Consider the following 21,042-nt stretch of genomic DNA (forward strand, 5'->3'; position numbering starts at 1 on the left):
CCGGATCCGGCCCAATCGCCTTCTAAATCTGACCCATGGACAGTCCGGGAATCAGCGTGTTTTTACATGAGTAGAATGTGTCCTTTTATTTAAAATGCATCTCTGGGTTATTTGTGGGGCATAGGAATTCGTTCATTCCCCCCTCCCCAAAATATAGTCCGGCCCCCACAAGGTCTGAGGGACAGTGGACCGGCCCCCCCGCTGAAAACGTTTGCTGACCCCTGAGGTACACATTGGCAACTCTTTATCAACATCTTTATCAACGACTTGGATGATGGACTCAAGGGCATCCTGATCAAATTTGCAGATGACACCAAACTGGGAGGGGTGGCTAACACCCCAGAGGACAGGATCACACTTCAAAACGACCTTGACAGATTAGAGAACTGGGCCAAAACAAACAAGATGAACTTTAACAGGGAGAAATGTAAAGTATTGCACTTGGGCAAAAAAAATGAGAGGCACAAATACAAGATGGGGGACACCTGGCTTGAGAGCAGTACATGTGAAAAGGATCTAGGAGTCTTGGTTGACCACAAACTTGACATGAGCAAACAGTGTGAAGCGGCAGCTAAAAAAGCCAATGCAATTCTGAGCTGCATCAATAGGAGCATAGCATCTAGATCAAGGGAAGTAATAGTGCCACTGTATTCTGCTCTGGTCAGACCTCACCTGGAGTACTGTGTCCAGTTCTGGGCACCACAGTTCAAGAAGGACACTGACAAACTGGAACGTGTCCAGAGGAGGGCAACCAAAATGGTCAAAGGCCTGGAAACGATGCCTTATGAGGAACGGCTAAGGGAGCTGGGCATGTTTAGCCTGGAGAAGAGGAGGTTAAGGGGTGATATGATAGCCATGTTCAAATATATAAAAGGATGTCGCATAGAGGAGGGAGAAAGGTTGTTTTCTGCTGCTCCAGAGAAGCGGACACGGAGCAATGGATCCAAACTACAAGAAAGAAGATTCCACCTAAACATTAGGAAGAACTTCCTGACAGTAAGAGCTGTTCGACAGTGGAATTTGCTGCCAAGGAGTGTGGTGGAGTCTCCTTCTTTGGAGGTCTTTAAGCAGAGGCTGGACAACCATATGTCAGGAGTGCTCTGATGGTGTTTCCTGCTTGGCAGGGGGTTGGACTCGATGGCCCTTGTGGTCTCTTCCAACTCTATGAACTCCAAAAGTCCCCGTGACAGCAAACACAAGCTGTGTGTGTGTGTGTGTGTGTGTGTGTGTCTGTTGGTTTGGGGTGGTCAGTGGGATGGAGCTGCTCCACTTAACTTTTTACTTACACTGTTTCATATCCTAATTTGAAGTTGCTGCTTCCTCTGCAGCTACTTATCACAAACCCAAAGGAATAACCCCAAGGTTCCTCCTATTTGTCTTCATTTTTGTCCCTTTTGTATATGCTCGTTCAATAAACTCTGTTGTACAATCACTACTTCAGAGCATCATCTGGAACAGGGCATTTTGAATTGTCGGTATTCCAGTTTTGGATGGCAGTGGCGAGGCAAACCACTCAGCAGGTATGTATTCTTCCTGTACTGGGCAATTGCAGAGGCAATAGCTCCAAGGTGAAAACGACTTCCTTGATGCCAAGCATGGACATGGAATATTGTATGTGTATGTGCACACAGGGGACGCGGGTGGCGCTGTGGGTTAAACTACAGAGCCTAGGACTTGCCGATCAGAAGGTCGTGGTTTGAATCCCTGTGACGGGGTGAGCTCCCATTGCTCGGTCCCTGCTCCTGCCAACCTAGCAGTTCAAAAGCACATCAAAGTGCAAGTAGATAAATAAGTACCCCTCTGGTGGGAAGGTAAACGGCGTTTCCGTGCGCTGCTCTAGTTCGCCAGAAGCGGCTTAGTCATGCTGGCCCCATGACCCGGAAGCTGTATGCCGGCTCCCTTGGCCAATAAAGCGAATGACCGCCGCAACCCCAGAGTCGGCCACGACTGGACCTAATGGTCAAGGGTCTTTACCTTTACGTGCACACAGTGGCAACCTACAAACCATACTTTTACCCCCCAAAAATGTACATTTGCGATGCGTGTGCTTGATTTGTTTCTAGATTTCTCAGCATTGTGCCGTGGTTGTGAGGAAAACCCTAGTGTTGGTCCTTAGCATTTTTTGATAGCAGCTGGCTCTGTTTTTAGTTAGGTAACCAAAACCTTCCACTGGAAAGTAGGTGGCAGACTGGGGAAACTGTAGCAGTTACTTCTCCTTTGACTTAACGGTTCAAGCTGCAGAAAGTGACTTTGGTTCCTTGCTTGTATGCCTGTGTATAGGGTAGTGACCTTCGCCCTCTTCACAAGCCCCTGTGTGTTCAGTAGGATTACTGTTATTTTTGTTGAGCTTTTTATTCTACCAAAACACTGAGCTGGGAAACACCTTGCTTTCAAAAGACAAAGTAGAAGCCCTGGTAGATGGGGGGTGTGTGCTGCTGCTGCAAAGAAAGGTGTGTTTTGTGGCAGCGCCTCCTCCAGCATCTTGGGCAAAGAAGTTCCTTAAGCTTTGCTGGAGAGGCTACAGAATCGAACCTGTGACCTTTTGCATGCAGAGCACGTGCTGTGTCACTGAGCCATGACCCCTCCTCATATTGCTCATGTGCTAATCCGCAAGCACAAATGTAGTCTGCACTGAACTGGGCCTAACAGCTTTGAGTGGCCACAAATCCACACCTGCCAATAATTTAACTTGGGAGCGCATGGAATAAAAGTGGCTTCCGGGTTCTCCTGCTGCCGACCTGCATTTAGAGTGCAGAGGTTAAAAATCGAGGATCAAGTCCCAGCCGTGCCCCCAGCTGACCTTGGGCAAGCCTTCCCTTCCCTTGAAGGACACCGTGCACACGTTGGTAAGAAGCCAACAGCTGCTGCCTGTAGAGAAGGGCGATGGTTCTGAGCCCATCTGGAATGACGTTCCCAGAAGGCATCTATAAATAGCTGGGTTCCCTCGTGGTTGTGCCAGGAAATGGAGGCTGTGGTATGAGAACACAGCCCTGTTTCAGCAAAGAAATGTGCTGCAGTCCTAACCTAGGATTAGCACATTTCATAAAGTCACACGATGCAGTCCTCCTTTGAGCAGAAGGTGGGTCTTGCTAGTATGCCCTCATGTCAACACCTATTCCTGCTTTCATAGAGGGAAGTATTCAAAGGTGACCATTCAGCTGCAGTTTGAAGTGGTAGGTCCCAGAAGGATTGTAGCTCTAAGCCCTACTGGAAACTTCACTGTACATCCAAATTATGGTCCAGGTGTCAGAGGCTTTGTGGTCTGATGGATGATGGCCTTGTACAACTGCTGTAGGGATGCAGGTGGCACAGAGGTCTAAACTACTGAGCCTCTTGGGCTTGCTGATCGTAAGGTCGGCAATTCGAATCCGTGCGACAGGGTGAGCTCCTGTTGCTCTGTGCCAGCTCCTGCCAAGCTAACAGTTTGAAATTACACCAGTGCAAGGAGATAAATAGGTACCACTGTGGCGGGAAGATAAATGATGTTTCTGTGTGCGCTGGCTTCTGTCACGGTATTCCATTGTGCCAGAAGCAGTTTAGTCATGCTGGCCACATGACCCAGAAAGCTGTCTGTGGACAAACGCCGGCTCCCTTGGCCTGAAAGCAGAGATGAGCGCAACACCCCATGGTCAAATTCAACTGGACTTAACTGTCCAGGGGTCCTTTACCTTTACACCTGCTATAAAAGCACACTGGCTGCTTGTAATGCAGAAACTACCATGTATTTCCGTGTATAACACGCCCCCATGTATAAGAGGACCCTTATTTTTTGGGACTGCAGCAAAAAAATTTGAGGGGGAAATTGCCAAAAGTTGCTGAGCTTCTTTTAGGGAGAGATTGCCCAGAGTTATGGAGCTATTTGCGGGGGAGGAGGGTGGCATCATCGCCACCAATTGCTCTACAGACTGCCCAACACTGCAAATCGCACACATCGTCGCGGCCAGCAATCGCCTGCACGCTCACCATCAAAAGCCCACCTGCCCACTCGATACAACCACAGCTGATTGCATGCACACCTCACCGCTGCCGTAAATCAACGCCCAATTGCCACAGCCAGTCGTCAGCAGGCCTTGCCACAGCAACCAATCACACACCCAATCACTGCTGCCAATCTCCTGCTACCTGCTGACACCAATCACCCATCCCCCCTCTGCTATCCATGTATAAAACGACCCACAATTTTTGGCTACTATTTCTAAGGAAAAAATATTGTCTTATACACGGAAAAATACAGTAGTCAGCTTTCCTTTTGAAAAAAAATACTTATTCGGAGGAGAACATAGCTGTTGTGATTTGCCATCTGCTGCTGCAGCAGCATAGTCACCAGAATTTTCGAAGGTAGAACCCACGTTGCATCTCGCCATGCCTGACAGTTCTGGGTCCTGACCTAGTTGAGGACTCAGAGGGGTGGGGATGGGGATGTTGTACTCCATAGTTTTGCAATTACACCATGGTCTGCCTTTCCATGTTCAGTGTTTGTCTTGACCTTGTGCTATAGGTATTGCCAGTTGTCACCACCCATGCTGTAAAGCACAGCCCTAAGTATATAAGCCAAACTAGGCTTATACCCAACCTTCTCTCCACACACTCAGCAGCCATGCATTCTGTGCTAAATTGAAGGCTTAAGCCAGAGCTTTGCATGTTGGTGACACTTTTTAGACATGCATCTTTTCGCGACACAGCCATTCAGTTTTAGTAGCAAACCAAGGTTTAAATAACCCCTCTCCAGCCCTGGGAGGAGCGTGGGGAGCGTTCATGCAACACACCTACACATTGCAGCCGACACACTTAACACGTTGCAAAGCAGAGTTTGGAAAGCTCTGGCTTAGGCACTAATGATGAAGCATAACATTTCCTATGCCTTCAAAGAATATTGATGCAATAGGTACCAAATATATACTTATCAAGCAAATCCAGCTGTGGAAAGTATATGCATTGGTTCAGTCTTTGAACATTCTTGGACAGATTTTGCAGCTATCAAATAAGATTCACAGTTAAAAGGGTAGAACACAATGATGATTTCCTCTTACTGTGCATAATCTCATTTTCTATTCCCCTTTCCTTCTTCTGGAAATACCCCCCCCCCCTTCTTACAAGCTGAGGTAGCACATACCAGGCTAAGTAGCATGAGGCAGCCGCAGCCCTGATGATGATACAGGTAGGAGCAGAAGGCACTGCAATGTTTAGGACACAATCGCTTTGCCGACTGGAGGGGAGCAGCAGGTACAAGGTTTAAACATGAGGTGCCCAGAGAGGCTTAAAAGTCCAGGTTCATGGGGACAGGCAGGGGGCAGTGAAATAAAAGTAGATAGAGAACCACCTGGTCTCTCTAAAGGAAGATACTAACACAAGCAACAAACGGCATTGCTGATTTTTCTGCAGTAGATATATAGATGTATAGGGCCAAAATGTCTCCAATGAAGGCAAAGCTCTTGTTAAGAATGTAAAAGCTGAGGAAGTAATGACAAGAAACCTGGAACGTTAAACAAGCATCAACCCAGGACACAACATCTGCTTGTACGTCTGGTGTCAATAAAGAATTATGTTCTCCACTGCAAATGAAGTTAGCGGGGCCTTAACATTCCTGTCCTCTGCATGGGACTTGAACACTACAACCTTCAGCAGAATCCGCCCCATGAACTATCTTAGCTCTTGCATTTTAAAGGGAGTGTGGTACACAGACTGCAGCAAACACAATTTATTAAATCACGGATCAAGGTCACGATGATTCAAAGTAACAGAACCGCTAGTTCCTTCTCCTTGGTGCCTTATAATGTCTTGGTGAACCGGGCTTCATCCCTGCTTGGCAAATGCCTAAATGCAAGGCTGCCCATTTTCAATTTAAAATGATGACCACTAGACACGTTGAGCACCTTTCTGAGTTTCCGTTCATAGCTGCAGAAGAGAACTACAGTGAGCACGAGGCTCAGGAACCAAGACGCACTGCTGTTTTGTTTGGCAATGGCGGAATTGCTTTGAAGCGCAACGTGCAGCAAACTTTTGGGGCAGAAGTCTGTGCCAAAGGAACCCACTTTAAAGCTAGCCTCTGCCCTGGCAGCATTGTTCTGGAGGTTAGAGTCCAAATTCAAGGGAGGTATGCAGGCAGCACTGTCCAGAAGAAACCAGCTTTGCAGAGCGGCGGTTGGGTCTCTGCATTAGAAGCAAAGGAGTCAATACATTTTGGGCTCTGAAGCTGCTACCATGTCATCATTCCCTCTCCCTCCTCCCAGCAGAAAAGAATTTTGTGATTTGAATAAATTGTGCAACTGGAGACAATGAGATCCTCTCATTCACTTTGTTGAATGCACCTTCCACCCCCTTGCAGTGAAAAGTAAGCTTGCTTATGATAACTACAAGTTCCTTGTGCTACTCAAAGCCTCTTGCGTCCCCCAGCCTCTGGCACAGTGGCCTAACCATATTTACACAGAAGTAAGTCCCACCAAGTTCAATAGTAATTACTTCCAAGTAAGCATGAATAAGATTGCTCATCTTATTGGCGAAGGCTGCAAACAGCAGCAACTGTCGTGAGACTGCCAGGCAGTCCAGGCGCCAATATCACAGAAGTATTTCTGAAATACGCTTTAGTCAGCTTTAAAAAGCCTTCCCTGCATCCGCAAATCCAAATTTTATGGTAGGTATATACAGCCAACTTGACCCCAAATCACCTTCAAACAGAGCACGCCTGAAACGGGATTTGAAGCCAGGGCTCTCCCAGCTGAAATCACAGTCCCTCTTCTATGCACCTGATCCTCGTGTAAACGTGAGAGTTCAGGCTGGTTCTTCCTGAACGTGTGTAGACAGAGAAATTTGTGCGCTAGCCCTTGTGCCACGCTGGTCACTTTGCCAGACTTGGATGCAAGGGCAGGTTCCTTGGATAGAAATATAAAACATTCCTGCCAGCCCACCCAAATGTACCTCCATTAAATTCAGATGTAACAAGGGCAGCCAAGTGGCGTTCTAAAGTGACACTTTTTCATGAATATAGCACAGGACATGCTTAGCAGAGCAGGTTAGAAGCGTGCTATTGTTAATGACTTCCTCTCGGAGCAGCTTCCTCACTAGCGCTTATTGCCTTTTATTACTACAAAAGGAACTATTTGCTCAGAGAAGCATTCTGGAAATACCGGTCTTAGAAATGCAAGCCTTTCCTCCCTGAGGACTCTGAAAAGATCACTGCCTTGTATATGCATTCCATGGAGCAGGCCTGTTTGTTCTTACAGGATAACAGCAGAAACTGGGATAAAGAGCAAGTAAATAGTCTCAGCGGCTCAGAAAAGCAGAAGGAGGATGTTCTTTGGAAACAAGCCCCCTTCGGTCGGTAAAAGCTGGCAATTTTGGGAGCACGGAAGGAAAGACCACTTTTACAAATGAAAGATTTGGGGAGAGTTGCCGAGGGAACATCTCAGCACAGGACACCCACTGCACAGTCAAATCTATACAGTTTGGGAGATCGCAGCGTAACTGCATGGAGCCAATTGGTATGCAAAACCAATGGCGAGTATGAAGCCTTTGGAGCTGCCTCCAAAACTGGGTTTCTAGCTCAGCACAGGAAGTGGGTGGTTGTTTCCAGAGCCATTACAATGATAGCAACGCAGTCAATTTGGGATAGAAGCCCAAACTATTCTTGCATTCTTTGGAGGAAAAGCGAAGCCATGAAACCCGTGGTCAGAGAAAAAAGGAAGCCATCCATTGTACAATGGGCAATACCTAGCAGCCTCGACAGGAGATTGCTCAGGTATCTATGCCACAGCAGCGCCCCCCCTACTTTATGAAGAAAAAGGGGGTCATGTTCCCAATGGTCCATATGCCTCCCGCTACCCAAACATGGCTGGCTTCTGGCCATGACCCCATCACTGGTCCAGGGATCCTGGTTCTGAAGAGGAAAGCTCAGAGAGCAAGGACTTGTAACACATGTAAGGCAAGCCTCTGTTACAAAGCCAACTTCAAGCCCCTCCCCTCCAAGGGCAGGTATGGCAGATCTACACCTCACATTGGAGCAAGTAGGGTGATCTGGCTGCTCAATGGGCACAAACAAAGCAAGGCCCAAGGTTCATCCACCTACTTTATTTCCCTCAACCTGCAGTTTTAACCTATCTTCCTCCTTCCGCTGAACAGAGAGCCACAGGAATCTGTGAAAAACATAGTGATCACTCTCACCCCATGTTATGCAACGTGACATCTTCATAAAAGCAGGCACACAAACACTCTGGCATCCGGAAACTTGGAAGCAACAGGGCCTGGAATACCCCAGGCCCACATTGCAGGGCTCAACCCCAGCAGTCATGTGTTTGTGTCCACATCGCTTGTGCAAAATGTGCGTCTAAACGTAGATAAACTCCTTTTCCAGCTCAAAACAGGGTACCGAGTTTACAGCAAAATAGGCAAGACAAATGGATGTCTGCACCGGGGAAAAGTGCAGGGTGGGGTTTTGGGAGACCCACAATGGTGGTCATGGGAACAGGAGGCAATTTTAGGAACAGCTGCTGGGCAGGCAAGGTTGGTCTCAACTTGCAGCTTTCAATGGGGCCAAGACTCAGAATACACCCCCCAACTAAGCACCTTCCCACAAGCCAGCTGCAGACAGTGGCATGCTCATCACTTCCCACGGGTGGCGCTTTATCTCAAGTGGGCTGCACAAGGCATAGTCACTCTCCCTGTGTGGAAATATTTGGTGGAAGAGGGACCATGCTTCTGCGCAGGTGGGAGTCCTGTCCTCAAAGCAGCAGCCCCCAGCCTGATAATGCTATATGCCATTCCCATAATGCAAAGCAGAACGCAACTATGGTGCTGTGGCGAGCGCTGGCAGGCTTGTGCAACCCATTGCCTCAATAATCCCAAAGATGCCTTAGGCATGGCACTTCAAAAGGCTGCAACCAAGACATCCACCTCTGGGTTTTAGGTGACGTTTCAAGAGGGTTGGACATGGGTTTTAATGAAACAGGAGGACAGAGGAATCTGAACTTTTGCAGAAAACTCTGGTTGAACTCCCAACAAGTAATTCTGCTTCCCTTCTCTCCCCGCACCCCCACCGCAAATGTGCACCCATTTGGAGTGTGTCTTCTAACATTTCTAAAACTATTCCGGCTCCAAGAGGGCCATATCTCCCCCTTGGCCCTTTATTTGGCACACATCTTTTGCTACTCTGCACTCTTCTATCAACCGAAAGGAAGACACAGGGCAGCTGGCTGGATGCAAATCTCCCTTAGATAGCCTAGTGATGAACAAAGCTTATGGTACTGTTTGGGCAAGGGAGAAGAATCCCAGCCTGATGTTTCAGCACAAGTACGATGTTAGCTTTGCACAGCCTCAAAGAAAGCAGCAACTGCAGAGCACCCTCTACCCTCAGTAACAGACACCAGCCACTCTGCACTGCTTGCCTGCTCCCCTCCGCCATGCCTGCATTTCCGCTACTGCACTCCAAACCAACGTTCAACCAGCAGAGTCTTGCAAATCCAACCACTAACAGCTAAGGAGACTGCCAGACAAAAAGTACAGCCTCTCCACGCTTATTCTCTATTGTCAAGGGGCAGTCCAGGTCAGGGCTTTCTTCCTTTCCTTTTTTTTAAAACAAGTGATTTGCGAGGCACGATTTCCAATGGGCCCTTCACTAGGCACAGAAAGAGAGGATACAACCACATGCTGTGAGCTTCCGCCACCCCTTGTTCCCCAGAGAAACAGGGTTCGGCACTGTCCTCAACCTAAGACCGGCCATGCTGGCACATACAAAATAGGTGGAGAATGGGATGGGAAACGATCTGCAGACTGGGGGATTAAGGGGGAGGGGAGGAGAAGGGCTTCAAAGAAAGTCCTACAAAACGAAATATGTATGTATGACCCAGCATAAGAGCATGACTAGGCAAAACAGACAGTTAAGAGGTTGCTCCGGAGGTAACATGACCACCTGGCCCTTTCCTTAGGAAAAAGTCTCTCTTCATCACACCAGGCCCAGTGGATAAATTAAGACAGGATACCAGGAGAAACCAAATAAATAGATAAAAACAGAGGGGCTGAGGAAGCCATGAGTGCACACCCCAGCGCAGTGTCCGCGTGGCCACCAAAGCAGCAGGGAGCCCTTCACGTCTGGTGGATCTCGTGGAACATGAGCTCTCGGGGAATGCGGGTCTCGGGACCGTAGTTCTTTGCCGCCCGGCGTTCAAAAGCAGCGACCATCTGTTTGACCACCTCGTCGAAGAAAACGGTAGCCAGCTGCGAGTGCAGCAGGGAGCGGAACTCGAAGGAAATCTGGGGAGAGAGGAAGAGCATTAGTCTGCCGTCTCATAGCTCTTTCAAAGCTGGGGGGGGGTGCATTCTAGTACTGTGCATAAGGGACGCGGGTGGCGCTGTGGTCTAAACCTCAGAGCCTAGGGCTTGCCAATCAGAAGGTCGGCAGTTCGAATCCCCGCGACAGGGTGAGCTCCCGTTGTTCGGTCCCTGCTCCTGCCCACCTAGCAGTTCAAAAGCACCTTCCGGCAGGAAGGTAAACAGTGTTTCCGTGTGCTGCTCTGCTTCGCCAGAAGCGGCTTAGTCATGCTGGCCACATGACCCGGAAGCTGTTTGCGGACAAACGCCAGCTCCCTCAGCCTATAGAGCGAGATGAGCGTGCAACCCCAGAGTTGTCTGCGCCTGGACCTAATGGTCAGGGGTACCTTTACCTTTTAGTACTGTGAATATATGGGGAAGGGTGGGAGGGAATCTTCCTGTGACAGATATGAAAAGCCCTGCTCTGTAAAGTGCCCTGCAGCTGATATTCCCAAAGGGTTTGCAACTCCCCAAGTGCAGCACGCGTGATTGGCAGAGATCATTTTGTTACTGGGCACATCAGAAGATAATGGCGAGAGCAAGGTGCAAGAAACCTGCAGCTGTGCAGACCCAGCCAGCACGGCCAATGGTCAAGGATGACAAATGAGCTGCCAGCGTCTCAAAAGCCACAGGCTTCCCATCCCTCATTTACATTAAGCCACCTGTGAAGAAACAGTATCCCTAGGATGGTGAAAATATCCTCCAACATGTGCAGCCATCTTATTGCTGGCAAGAGATGGGAGTTCACATCTGGACTTCTGCTCAGCCCACCTTTTCCACTCACAGATGAGGAAAAATTTGACATCCTAGTGGGACTTGTAAAGTTGCTCAAGGACAGCACTATCTTGTGCAACAAGGCATCACCCAAGAGAAACCTTGCCAGTCTCTCTAAGATGCCCAGTACCATCTTGTAGACCCTGTCTCAGACAGGGGGAGGGGAGGGGAGGAAGGCAGATGGGGGGGCGGGAATGACAGAAAGGAGTATAATTCCTTATCTGCCCCCATTTCTCTCATCTTCTGATAACCTAAGGAGCTTCTCCGAGATGGAGCTGTCCTCCAGAATCTATCCCAGCTATTCTAAGACAATAGCACCATTTTAGAGACGCAACGGAAAAGAAACAAAGAACCAATGGTGCATTGCAAGGTTGAGGGAAGAGTATGAGATTTGTGCAATCCCACATTTGACCCCTAAGGAAGGCACTTTGCCCTGCCTCATTATCATCATTCAAAAATAGGATGTTGCTTCATTAGTCCTTAAGCATCACAAAATTAGACGACCACACGAAGTGACGCAGAGTGAGCTTGTCACACCAGCTGGGATTGTTTAGAGCAGGCATCCCGAAACTCCGCCCTCCACTTGTTTTGGGACTACAACTCCCATTATCCCTAGCTAATGGGACCAGTGGTCAGGGATGATGGGAATTGTAGTCCCAAAACAGCTGGAGGGCCGAGTTTGGGGATGCCTGATTTAGAGGCAGCAGCAATGGTAGTGGTGCTGAGGAACAGACCCATCTCTGCCTTGTGGAACGCACAAGAAGATTGAGAGGAGAAGAGGAGGTTAAGTATCCCATAGCAAGCGTTCACACCTCCACAGAAGGTCACACTTTAGGATCAAAAACTTCCTCAAAGTCACACTCATTAAGAAGTCAGGAGTTTTGGCTCTCACCTGCTCTCTAAGAGACAAAAAGTGAACCCAGGAGACACAACACTCGAGCTCTGGCCCTTCTGTACACACAGTTTCTGCTCATGAAAAGAACATTTGCTTCCTTGGCTGACTAATGCTTGGGCTTCATCACAGGCAAGCACCTTTCTTTCTGTTGCAAAGGAATAAGCCCACCCCTTGCTGGCACAGTCCGATGAATCCTTTGTGGAACAGGAGCCGAGCTGCCTGAGAACACTTTTATAGCCATGTGTGCTTACCGAGAAGTCCACTGTGCACGTGCGGGGGTAGCCAGGAATGCCAGGGCTGAAACGCCAGCTGGTCTCCAGGTGGTTGAAGAGCTTCCCATCAGTGCAGACCGCCTGGGATATAGGACAGAGGTGAGATCAGAGAATGATTTTGCTAGCAACGTCCATGCCCACCCACATAAGCTAGAACAAGAGTGTCCATCCCTGGTTCCGATTGCAGCTCTGGGACTACAGCTCACCTGCAACCCATCAGATTGTATCAGGCATGCCATCAGTCAGCATTAGGATAAGGCCTCTTTCCTAAGCACTCTAATCATTTGAAATTTCTACATGGCGAGTTGTTGCAATCAGTACTCCTGATTATACAATGTACTGTATAATGAAAGAGATTTTAGCCAATGGAAGAGATTTTAGTCTGGATAGCACAGAAATGTGTAGCTACATTGGTTCCCAGTACGTTTCCAAGCACAATTCAAAGTGTTGGTGCTGACTTTTAAAGCCCTAAACAACCTTGGCCCAGTATAACTGAAGGAGCATCTCCACCCCCATCATTCAGCCCAGACACTGAGGTCCAGCTTCAAGGGCCTTCTGGTACTTCCCTCACTGCGAGAAGTGAGGTTACAGGGAACCAGGCAGAGGGCCTTCTTAGTAGTGGCACCCACCCTGTGGAATGCCCTCCCATCAGATGTCAAGGAAATAAACAACTATCTGACTTTTAGAAGACATCTGAAGGCAGCCCTGTTTAGAGAAGTTTTTAATGTTTGATGTTTTATCGTGTTTTTAATATTCTGTTGGGAGCCACCCAGAGTGGCTGGGGAAACCCAGCCAGATGGGTGGGGATAAATAATAAATTATGATGATGATGATAGCTCACCTTTACTAGGTGGGGCCGCACCAGTGTCACAATGGATGTGTAACGTTCCACAACAGGAGGAAACCCGACCTCCAGCTGGGCCTTCACGTGGCCTGTCCTCTTAGAGACCACCACTGATTTCTTGCACCAGGGAACAAATTCCTTATATTCATCCACATTGGACACAACTTCATAGATCTCCTGCATGGAGTAACTGCAAGAAAGGAGAGAGTTAATTCAGGAGCCCCTCAGAGCTGTTATAACACTGACAACCTGATGGTGACAGCACACAATGTACATAACAGGGAACAGGTAAGCCATTATTTAGTTGAACTGGCCAATGAGTTTATTGAGAAGAGGGTATGCAAGTGGGAGATGGCTGAAATCACAACTGGGTTTGCACGTATGCAGAATACTGGAACCTGGCTCTGAGTTCAGAGCTTGACAGTCATGCTCAGAGCATGTCTAAGGTAAGAGAATTTCTAAGGCAGCATTGCCTCCCTCTTCCTCAAGCCCAGGACTTTGGGGGCTTTTGGGTGGTGGGACATATAATGCATTTTATCTGCTGCAGTCACAAGGTGAGGGAGTTTGGTACATACTTTGTTCTTATTTATCCAAGGCACCTATGCCCTACACTCTATTATCAGAACAAATACTTCATTCTTGGGGTTTATTTGTCCAATACAGAGCAAAGCAGAAAAGTCCTCAAACAGAAGTTATGGGTTAGACCCAGCACAATTGACACCTTGATTCTAAGCAGACTGACTGAGAGCTACTTCTAGGCAAGTGTGGCTATGGCCACAGTTTGAGTGGCTTCCTCAGACTCACACACAAAACTAGGAACGGACCCTTTGCCTTTGCAGTCCTATGCCACTGCCTACGCTGCTGGACAATCTTTATGTCCAACATTTGGGGCTTCTTCGTTTTATAAAAAGCAGCGCATGGGGCGTGAGATGTTTATAAAATTCTGAATGGTGTCGAGGAAGCAAGTTTTCTCCCTCTTTCGTACTGTTAGAACGCAATACCATCCAATGAAGATGAATGGCGGGAGAATCGGGATGGACAAAAGGAAAGACTTCACAACGCTCACAAAATGGAGGGAGGGTCCCCAACTTGGACAGCTTCAAAAGGCATTTAGACAAATTCACAGAAGATTAGGAGATTCATGGCAGCTAGGGATGATGGCTGGCTACATATATATAAATATACACTACTGCCTGGATCAGAGGCACCATAACCAGTTGCTTGGAAACAACTAGAGGAGAGGCTATTGCCTCCCAATGCCCTGTGGGCTTCCCAGAAGCATCCGGGTAGCCATTGTGGGAAGCAGATGCTGGACTAGAAGGCAAGGTGCAGTTTTGTTCTAATCACAAACACAGCTCATTCATCCTCCTGTGAAGCAAGTCCGCTCACCCAAGGATCCTCCTTTCCGAATATTCCTTCCGTTTGTTGGTGAAAGGCCCTGTAAAGTTGATAAACGTCCGGCTGTGCTGAGCACTAAGATCCCAATCGGCACTGGTGACAGCTTGGGGGGCACGGATCATCAGAATCCCACAGGACGGCATGTACCTGGAACTGAAAAATCCTCAGGATTAGCTGGACTCAACGGTCAGGAGATTCACTACACCTTCATGAAGATTAATTCCAAAGGGACACTCTTCAATGCCCAGCAGAAAGCAATACAGGAGCATTAATCTGAGAGTTTCCTCATAGATAAGTTACAAGGAAGCATGACCAAGCACCCCCTTTTGAAGTTGTGTTCTTAGGGAATAATTCCCTAAATTCCCTAAAACTTAAGGAAGTTTTTAATGCTTGATGTTTTATTGCATTTTTACTATTTTCTTGGAAGCCACCCGGAGTGGCTGAGGAAACCCAGCCAGATGGGTGGGGTATAAATAAATTGTTGTTGTTGCTGCTGTTATGAAATTTGAAAAATACCACGTCTAGAAATAATCAGCAGAGTACACAAGCCTGATTCTAGAACCATTTAATTTTCAAAGACAAAGGCCCCTGCTAATCTAGAGGCTCCTATATTAATGCTACCCCCAAAAAAGAAAATATCCTTGAGCATTCTCTACATTTGTGAGACTGAGTCTTCAGAGCCAAGACCGTGCACATCCAATCTGCCAAGCAGAATGTACAGGCTTAAGCTACCACCCACCATCGTATTTGAAGCAACTTGCAAACCTGCACCATGCTGAGTTTGAGAAATATGCAAGGAAATAAAGGAATACTGTATAACTTACTATATGGCTTATCACCCACGCTGACAAACTGAGGTAAGGTGCAAGAAAAGCCTGCTTCCTCCCCAGCATCAAAGTAATAAACAGGGTCTTTTCGGTGTTCCCCAAGACCTTCTCCAAGGTTGGACAGAAGGACAGCACATAGTTGTGTATGTCATAAAGACAAAAACACCTCCTTTTGCCTGTTCCTGCTTTCAAGCGGGCTTCAAGCAGGCATTTTACTTAGTCAGCTGGGAGTATGACAGTAGTTGGGATGCTGTTATGTTTGATCTACAGCAGAGATTTTCAACCTTTTTGGGTCCATGGCTCCCTTGACCAACTACATTGTGAGGCAACTCCATGGGGCTCAGAACCCAGTTTTGTCACCCCTTGCCTCCAGAGCTAACAGCCCCTCACCCCTTTTTCAAACACCCTCCCTTGTGGAGTGTTCCTTCAGACCCCTCTCCTCTCCCCAATCCTTGGGAGTCCTCTGGGCAGCCTTAACTACCACCCCCCGGTCTCTGACCTGTCCTTCCTGCCCCAAAGAGAGATGCCTCCTCACACTGCCCCACGGGAACCTGGGAAGCACCCCCTGGCCAGCCCCCGAGGCACCTTTCACCTGGGGAGCTTGTAGCCAGGGCTGCTGCCACAAACAGCTGTGCAAGCCTTTGGGAGGCAGAGATGCGAGGGAAGGGAAGAGGGACAGAGGCCAGTGTTGCCCGCAGCATTCCTGACCATTATTCAAGGCACCCTGGTTGAAAATCATTGATCTACAGTGTTAAGAGATTGGGGGGGGGGGTTGGTTTCTCACCAGTTCATCCCACAGATGGCCCTACAATGGGGAAATGTGAGATTGCTGCCTCAGGTGAAGTATTTTGGATACTATTAAGGGCAGCAGAGTTGAAAACGGACAGATCAGACTCATGTGGCAAAGCTCACAGACATGAACAGGAGCTGCCAGGAGCACTTCAGTAACCTTGCACAGCTCCTGTTCACTTCAATGGGGCTTCCGCAACAATACCTCCCATTGGATTGTGCCTTACACTAGTTAGCAAGGAAGGAGGGTCCACTTAGATGCATAGACAAGGCAGTATGTGTCTTAGGCTGGCCTTGCCTGATCTCTCATCTTGCTTTTGGGTCACAAACGCTTTCTTCCAGAGACAGTGTAATGCTTGAACCCTGACTGGGACTGCCAGACACGCCCACAGATAGCGGTGGATGATTTCCTCCTTCACATCCCACAAGTCTTGCTCAAAATTACATGAAAGGAAACATCAGACAGGGTTACACAAGCCCTCTGCACTACCTTGTGCCCTGGCCAGCTTCCATCTCTCACATGGGTACTGGCTGGCTGGCTTATCTTACGCAATATTGACTCTAAGCCCTCCCACTGGATCAGCTGAACTGCCTTGTCAACCAATAAATGCTCAGAGTGCCAAGCGGAAAGTCTATTCAGGGAAGGAGGAATTTCCATACCAGAGGGGAAAGAAAAGAGTACACTTTGCATGAACGGACAAAGCTACAGGCTGCTCGCAATCATGACCTCAGGGGACTGAAGAAATGGACCTGTATGGTTTCTGGAGAACCCCACTACAGGCTAAGGAGATGAGTGTCATGACTAGGGCTGGGCACACACATCATGATTCACAATACATTGTCAGGTAAAAAACTAAAGGTAAAGGTAAAGGTACCCCTGCCCATACGGGCCAGTCTTGCCAGACTCTAGGGTTGTGCGCTCATCTCACTCTAGAGGCTGGGAGCCAGCGCTGTCCGCAGACACTTCCGGGTCACGTGGCCAGCGTGACAAGCTGCATCTAGCGAGCCAGCGCAGCACACGGAACGCCGTTTACCTTCCCGCTAGTAAGCGGTCCCTATTTATCTACTTGCACCCGGGCATGCTTTCGAACTGCTAGGTTGGCAGGCGCTGGGACCGAGCGACGGGAGCGCACCCCGCCACGGGGATTCAAACCGCCGACCTTCTGATCGGCAAGTCCTAGGCGCTGAGGCTTTTACCCACAGCGCCACCCGCGTCCCAGGTAAAAAACTATGAAACCGTTATTACGATATGGACTTCAAACCAGGTTTTGGACGATATATCAATATACCGCCCAGCTCTATGCTTGACCCAATTTCATCATGCTCTGTGTCTTTTTGGCACAAGTCAGCAGGAGTTTAGTTTCCTTAAAGTCTTTTCTGTAAATGAGAGGAAAGTAAATAGGTAATTGGTGTGCTAGTCCTTTGCTGAACCAGCAATTACTCTTCACAAGGGCAAGTGCTTTCAGAGAACTTGCGGCACGCGTTGTGAAGGTGGGAGAAGGTCTGAGAAGCAGGAAATGGATCCAGCAACATGTTGCAAGATCAAGGGTCTATGCTTCATAGGCAAATCAGCCCAAAAGGATCGCCCATTTGACATCGAACAGTGAGGCATACTCAGGGACAGTCTAGAAAAAAACAAGGACCAGTTACAGTAATTGCTGCCCAGCAGGTTAGCTGGGACATTTATTTTGGAGTGCTGCCAAGCAAGTGCTTATGAATAGGACTGTTACGTAAGAAAGTTAAAGCACAGGAAATCCAACATGCCACTGGTGAAACCAGGTGCTTTTAATCTGGGATGACAGAGCACACAGTAGGTTAACCCTCACAAAGCCCTTCAAAGCCCATCAACTTACTCCCCATAAAGAAACTGAGGAACGACAACTCACATACCATCACCACTTGCGGGTGCACAAACTTTTATGTTCTCTGGTCTCAAGCCATGCCTCACCTCTATATTCTCATTCACATCAAGTACAAACAAAATCTTGCACCAAAAGGTGTTACCATTAACAACCTGGTAGCAGCCAGTTCCACAGGCTCCAACATCCCCATGCTGGGGAAAGGGCTATAGCTCAGTGGTAGAGCCATCTGCCTTGCAGGCAGAAGGTCCTATGTTCAATCTCAAGGAGATTGTAGGCGATACTGAGCCAGACAGGCTAGGGCAAGGCATCTTCCTATCTTTCTTGCTGTGTTCTGTGAAGTCAAACACTGCACATTATGTCAAGACATTATTCTCCACAGTCAGTGGTTGCTAACACAGCAATAGAAAAGCATAACTGTGTACATCTACCTGCAATCTAGACATTGTATGCTTCTGAACAAAAATAGGGCTAATGCAGAAGCCAAGAAAAGCAGTCCTACTGAAGGATGTTCAAAAGCCAGGTGTATCTTGAAATCTGGCCCAAGGGAGTCCAAAGACTCCAGTGGCACCAGCTCTTAACTCTGGATCTCCTAAAGCAACAGGCACTACCAACCTTCTCCAGCTTGAAGGGCAAAGATGTGGCATTATCCTGCCAACTCTATGTTCTAGGATCTTATTTGCTTCACTGCTGCTCAAGCCAACACAGTCCTGGCAAGCTTTAGCAAGCCAACAAGTAGCAAACCTCAGCCTAAAGACCATAGATTGCTTACCAGAAGCCATGGGTCTGTAGAGAGTCAACTATTCCCAAGTCAAGTTCTCTCTTTTGTTCTCATCTCCAATAAGTGATGCTTACATAAGCTAAAGAGAAAGTTTCCATTAAGCTGCCCTTTTCATGTACCTCTTTGGAGATTACACAGTTGTAAATGCCACCAGCTACCAATATGCAACACACTGTTCTCCACCAATACATGGAAACAAGATGAGTGTCTTATTCCAGAGAAACGGATCCAGGAAACCACCAGTCCCTGTGCACTGAGTCACAACTCTGTAAACAAACATGGATTGAAAAGGCGGGGGGCGGGGGCGGGAAGGACAGAGAAACTCATTTGCTCACCTTAATTGTGAGTACAAAAAGATAAGTAGGGGGGTACTTTACCCATAAGTGACCAAAAGCGTAATTGCCACTGGTGGCAGTGTTTAATTCTGGTGACCCTCAGGTGTATTCTGCTAAAGGAACAAGACATTTCTTGGGAGGGGGGTGGAATGCTACCAGAAACAGAAGGAGGCAAACTAGCCCCAGACTGTGTTATTTACTAGCAAACAGCATTAGGGTCATGAGCTGGAGAAATGGGGTTCCTACTAACAGCCCTCCCCCATAATCACCTGCTCCTCCATCCCTGAAATAAAACCCCTCAATGGACCGCAGTGTGTACGCAACTTTTCCCATGCTCCCTACAAGGATGCGGCCATTAACCAAACCCCCTCTAACCATTTGGTGGGTCAGTTCGCACAGACCTGTTACCCTTCTTCATCGCCCTCTGAGCACGTCTTTGCTACTAACACAACCTCCTCCCTGACCTCTTTGTCCTCCACCCTCTCACTATCCTTGGCCTTCCTCCTAACTCACAATAACCTTATTATTATTATTATTATTCATTGAATTTATATACCGCCCTATACCCGGAAGCCTCAGGGCTTGAAACCCTGCAAGCACAATATAACCTCCTCCCTTAATATGCGAGCATAGGTATCTATTTAACCTCCATTTCCCCTTCCAATCCCTCTCCTTTTGGCATTCTGATGACCTTCCAAGGGCTGTGCAGCGTATTCGCCCCTAAACTCCTCAGTGCTACCCCACTGAATTGAAAGCCAAAGCAGGGGGGCATATACAGCATGGCGGATGCCCCCCTTATTATTCCCCCCCATATGCACCAGCACCTGCCAAAGGCTCCTCCCCCCCCCCCCGCTGGGCTCTTGTTGAAAAGGGGCCTGCCCCTTTTCGCCGCGTTGCCTTTGAACTCTGACGGGAGTGTTTGGGGTTGCCAACTTTCCCCTTTCCTCCTGGCTCCTCTTCCAAGCTGGGGAGGCAGGAAAGCCGAGAGGCGAGTCTTTCTCCCAGCATGGAGAATGAGGCGCTAGAGGGGTTATTTTTTGAGGGGGGGTGCAGCTTCCCCTTTCGAGTTTGCCTGCTGTGTGAGGCAGAGGAGCGCCTGTCGAGGGGGAATGTGGCAACCCTGAACCTGCGCCCAGCCCAGGCTCCTCCTCCCTCCTCCTCTCCCTTTTCTTTGCCCCGCTCACCAGCCGGTCGGGGGCGCTCGCGGCCTCAGCCCTCCCCGCGCTCCCAGTCGCCAGACTTCCCGGAGCCGGCGGGCCGCCATGAAGGGGGCAGCCTGAGGTGGAAGCGCGTCCGGTTCCCCGCCGCCTCAGTTCTGCCAGCTACCAGAGACAGACGCCGGCTCCGGCCTCCGTGAACCCTCACCCCCCTCCGCTTACGTCAGCGCGTCGTCAACGCGTTGCCATACCTCACACTGGCGGGAGGGGCCGAGGAGAAGCGGAGCGGGCGCGATGCATGGCGGGAGCCGAAGGCATCATGGGAAACGTAGTTCGCTCTTGCTGCTGCTGATGCTCCTCGAAGGGCCGAGGGCCTAGCAAGGGTGGTGGGATGGTGCCTTAGCGAGGGAATGGAGGCTCCGGGAAAGGTCGCAGCTTTCGGATCAGTGGCGTAGCTGTCAGCTTACAGATTTGAAAATATGGGACCAGCAGCCTCGAAAATAAGGCATCAGCAGCGGAAATAAGAGATTTTGCTTAGTTTATGCAGAAATCCGGCACTGATGGAGCCAGGCTGCTTTTGCTGCGACTGTGTTTTGCAGGCGGTTGGACTTGATGATCCTAAGGGTCAGACAAAAACTGATGAATGGCAAACAAAACTGATGAATGACGTCGAGATGGCAAAGCTTACAGGCAGAATTAGAAACCAGGGAGGGGACCTCTTTAATAAAGAATGGGGAGAGTTTATAATTTAGTTGAAAAGCTATTGTCAAGAGTTACATACATTGGTAGGATTGACAGAAAACTTGTAAAAA

The 21,042-nt window shown here is 48.6% G+C and overlaps 1 protein-coding gene across 3 annotated transcripts; it reads right to left on the reverse strand.

Moving 5' to 3' along the window:
• Positions 1–4,242: 4,242 nt before the first annotated feature.
• COQ10A (coenzyme Q10A) lies at positions 4,243–20,463 on the reverse strand. Of its 3 annotated transcripts, none has more exons than XR_014522657.1 (6): positions 20,258–20,463; positions 14,474–14,635; positions 13,082–13,274; positions 12,220–12,321; positions 8,696–10,242; positions 4,243–8,551 (listed from the first exon to the last, which is right to left on the reverse strand). XR_014522657.1 is itself a non-coding variant. In XM_083490541.1 (6 exons), the coding sequence occupies exons 1-5, from the start codon at positions 20,335–20,337 to the stop codon at positions 10,075–10,077; spliced, it is 705 nt and encodes a 234-aa protein (XP_083346667.1). In that variant the 5' UTR covers positions 20,338–20,440; the 3' UTR covers positions 4,243–8,129; positions 10,031–10,074. The 3 variants fall into 3 exon arrangements, 2 of the variants coding, with proteins under 2 accessions (XP_083346667.1, XP_083346666.1); XM_083490541.1 differs by having other exon boundaries at positions 4,243–8,129; positions 10,031–10,242; positions 20,258–20,440; XM_083490540.1 differs by having other exon boundaries at positions 4,243–10,242; positions 20,258–20,455.
• Positions 20,464–21,042: the final 579 nt, after the last annotated feature.

Source organism: Podarcis liolepis (assembly GCF_965112155.1).
Source record: "Podarcis liolepis genome assembly, chromosome: 2".
Classification (NCBI taxonomy): Eukaryota; Metazoa; Chordata; class Lepidosauria; order Squamata; family Lacertidae; genus Podarcis; species Podarcis liolepis.

Excerpts from the sequence above, each read along its gene's own strand:
- COQ10A (XM_083490540.1), bottom strand. The coding sequence starts at position 20,337 with ATGGCGGCCCGCCGGCTCCGGGAAGTCTGGCGACTGGGAGCGCGGGGA. Across the intron at positions 14,636-20,257 it reads CGAGCGCCCCCGACCGGCTG|TTCCAGGTACATGCCGTCCT; the intron begins GTGAGCGGGGCA and ends AGGATTTTTCAG. Across the intron at positions 12,322-13,081 it reads TGCGGCCCCACCTAGTAAAG|GCGGTCTGCACTGATGGGAA; the intron begins GTGAGCTATCAT and ends CCTATATCCCAG.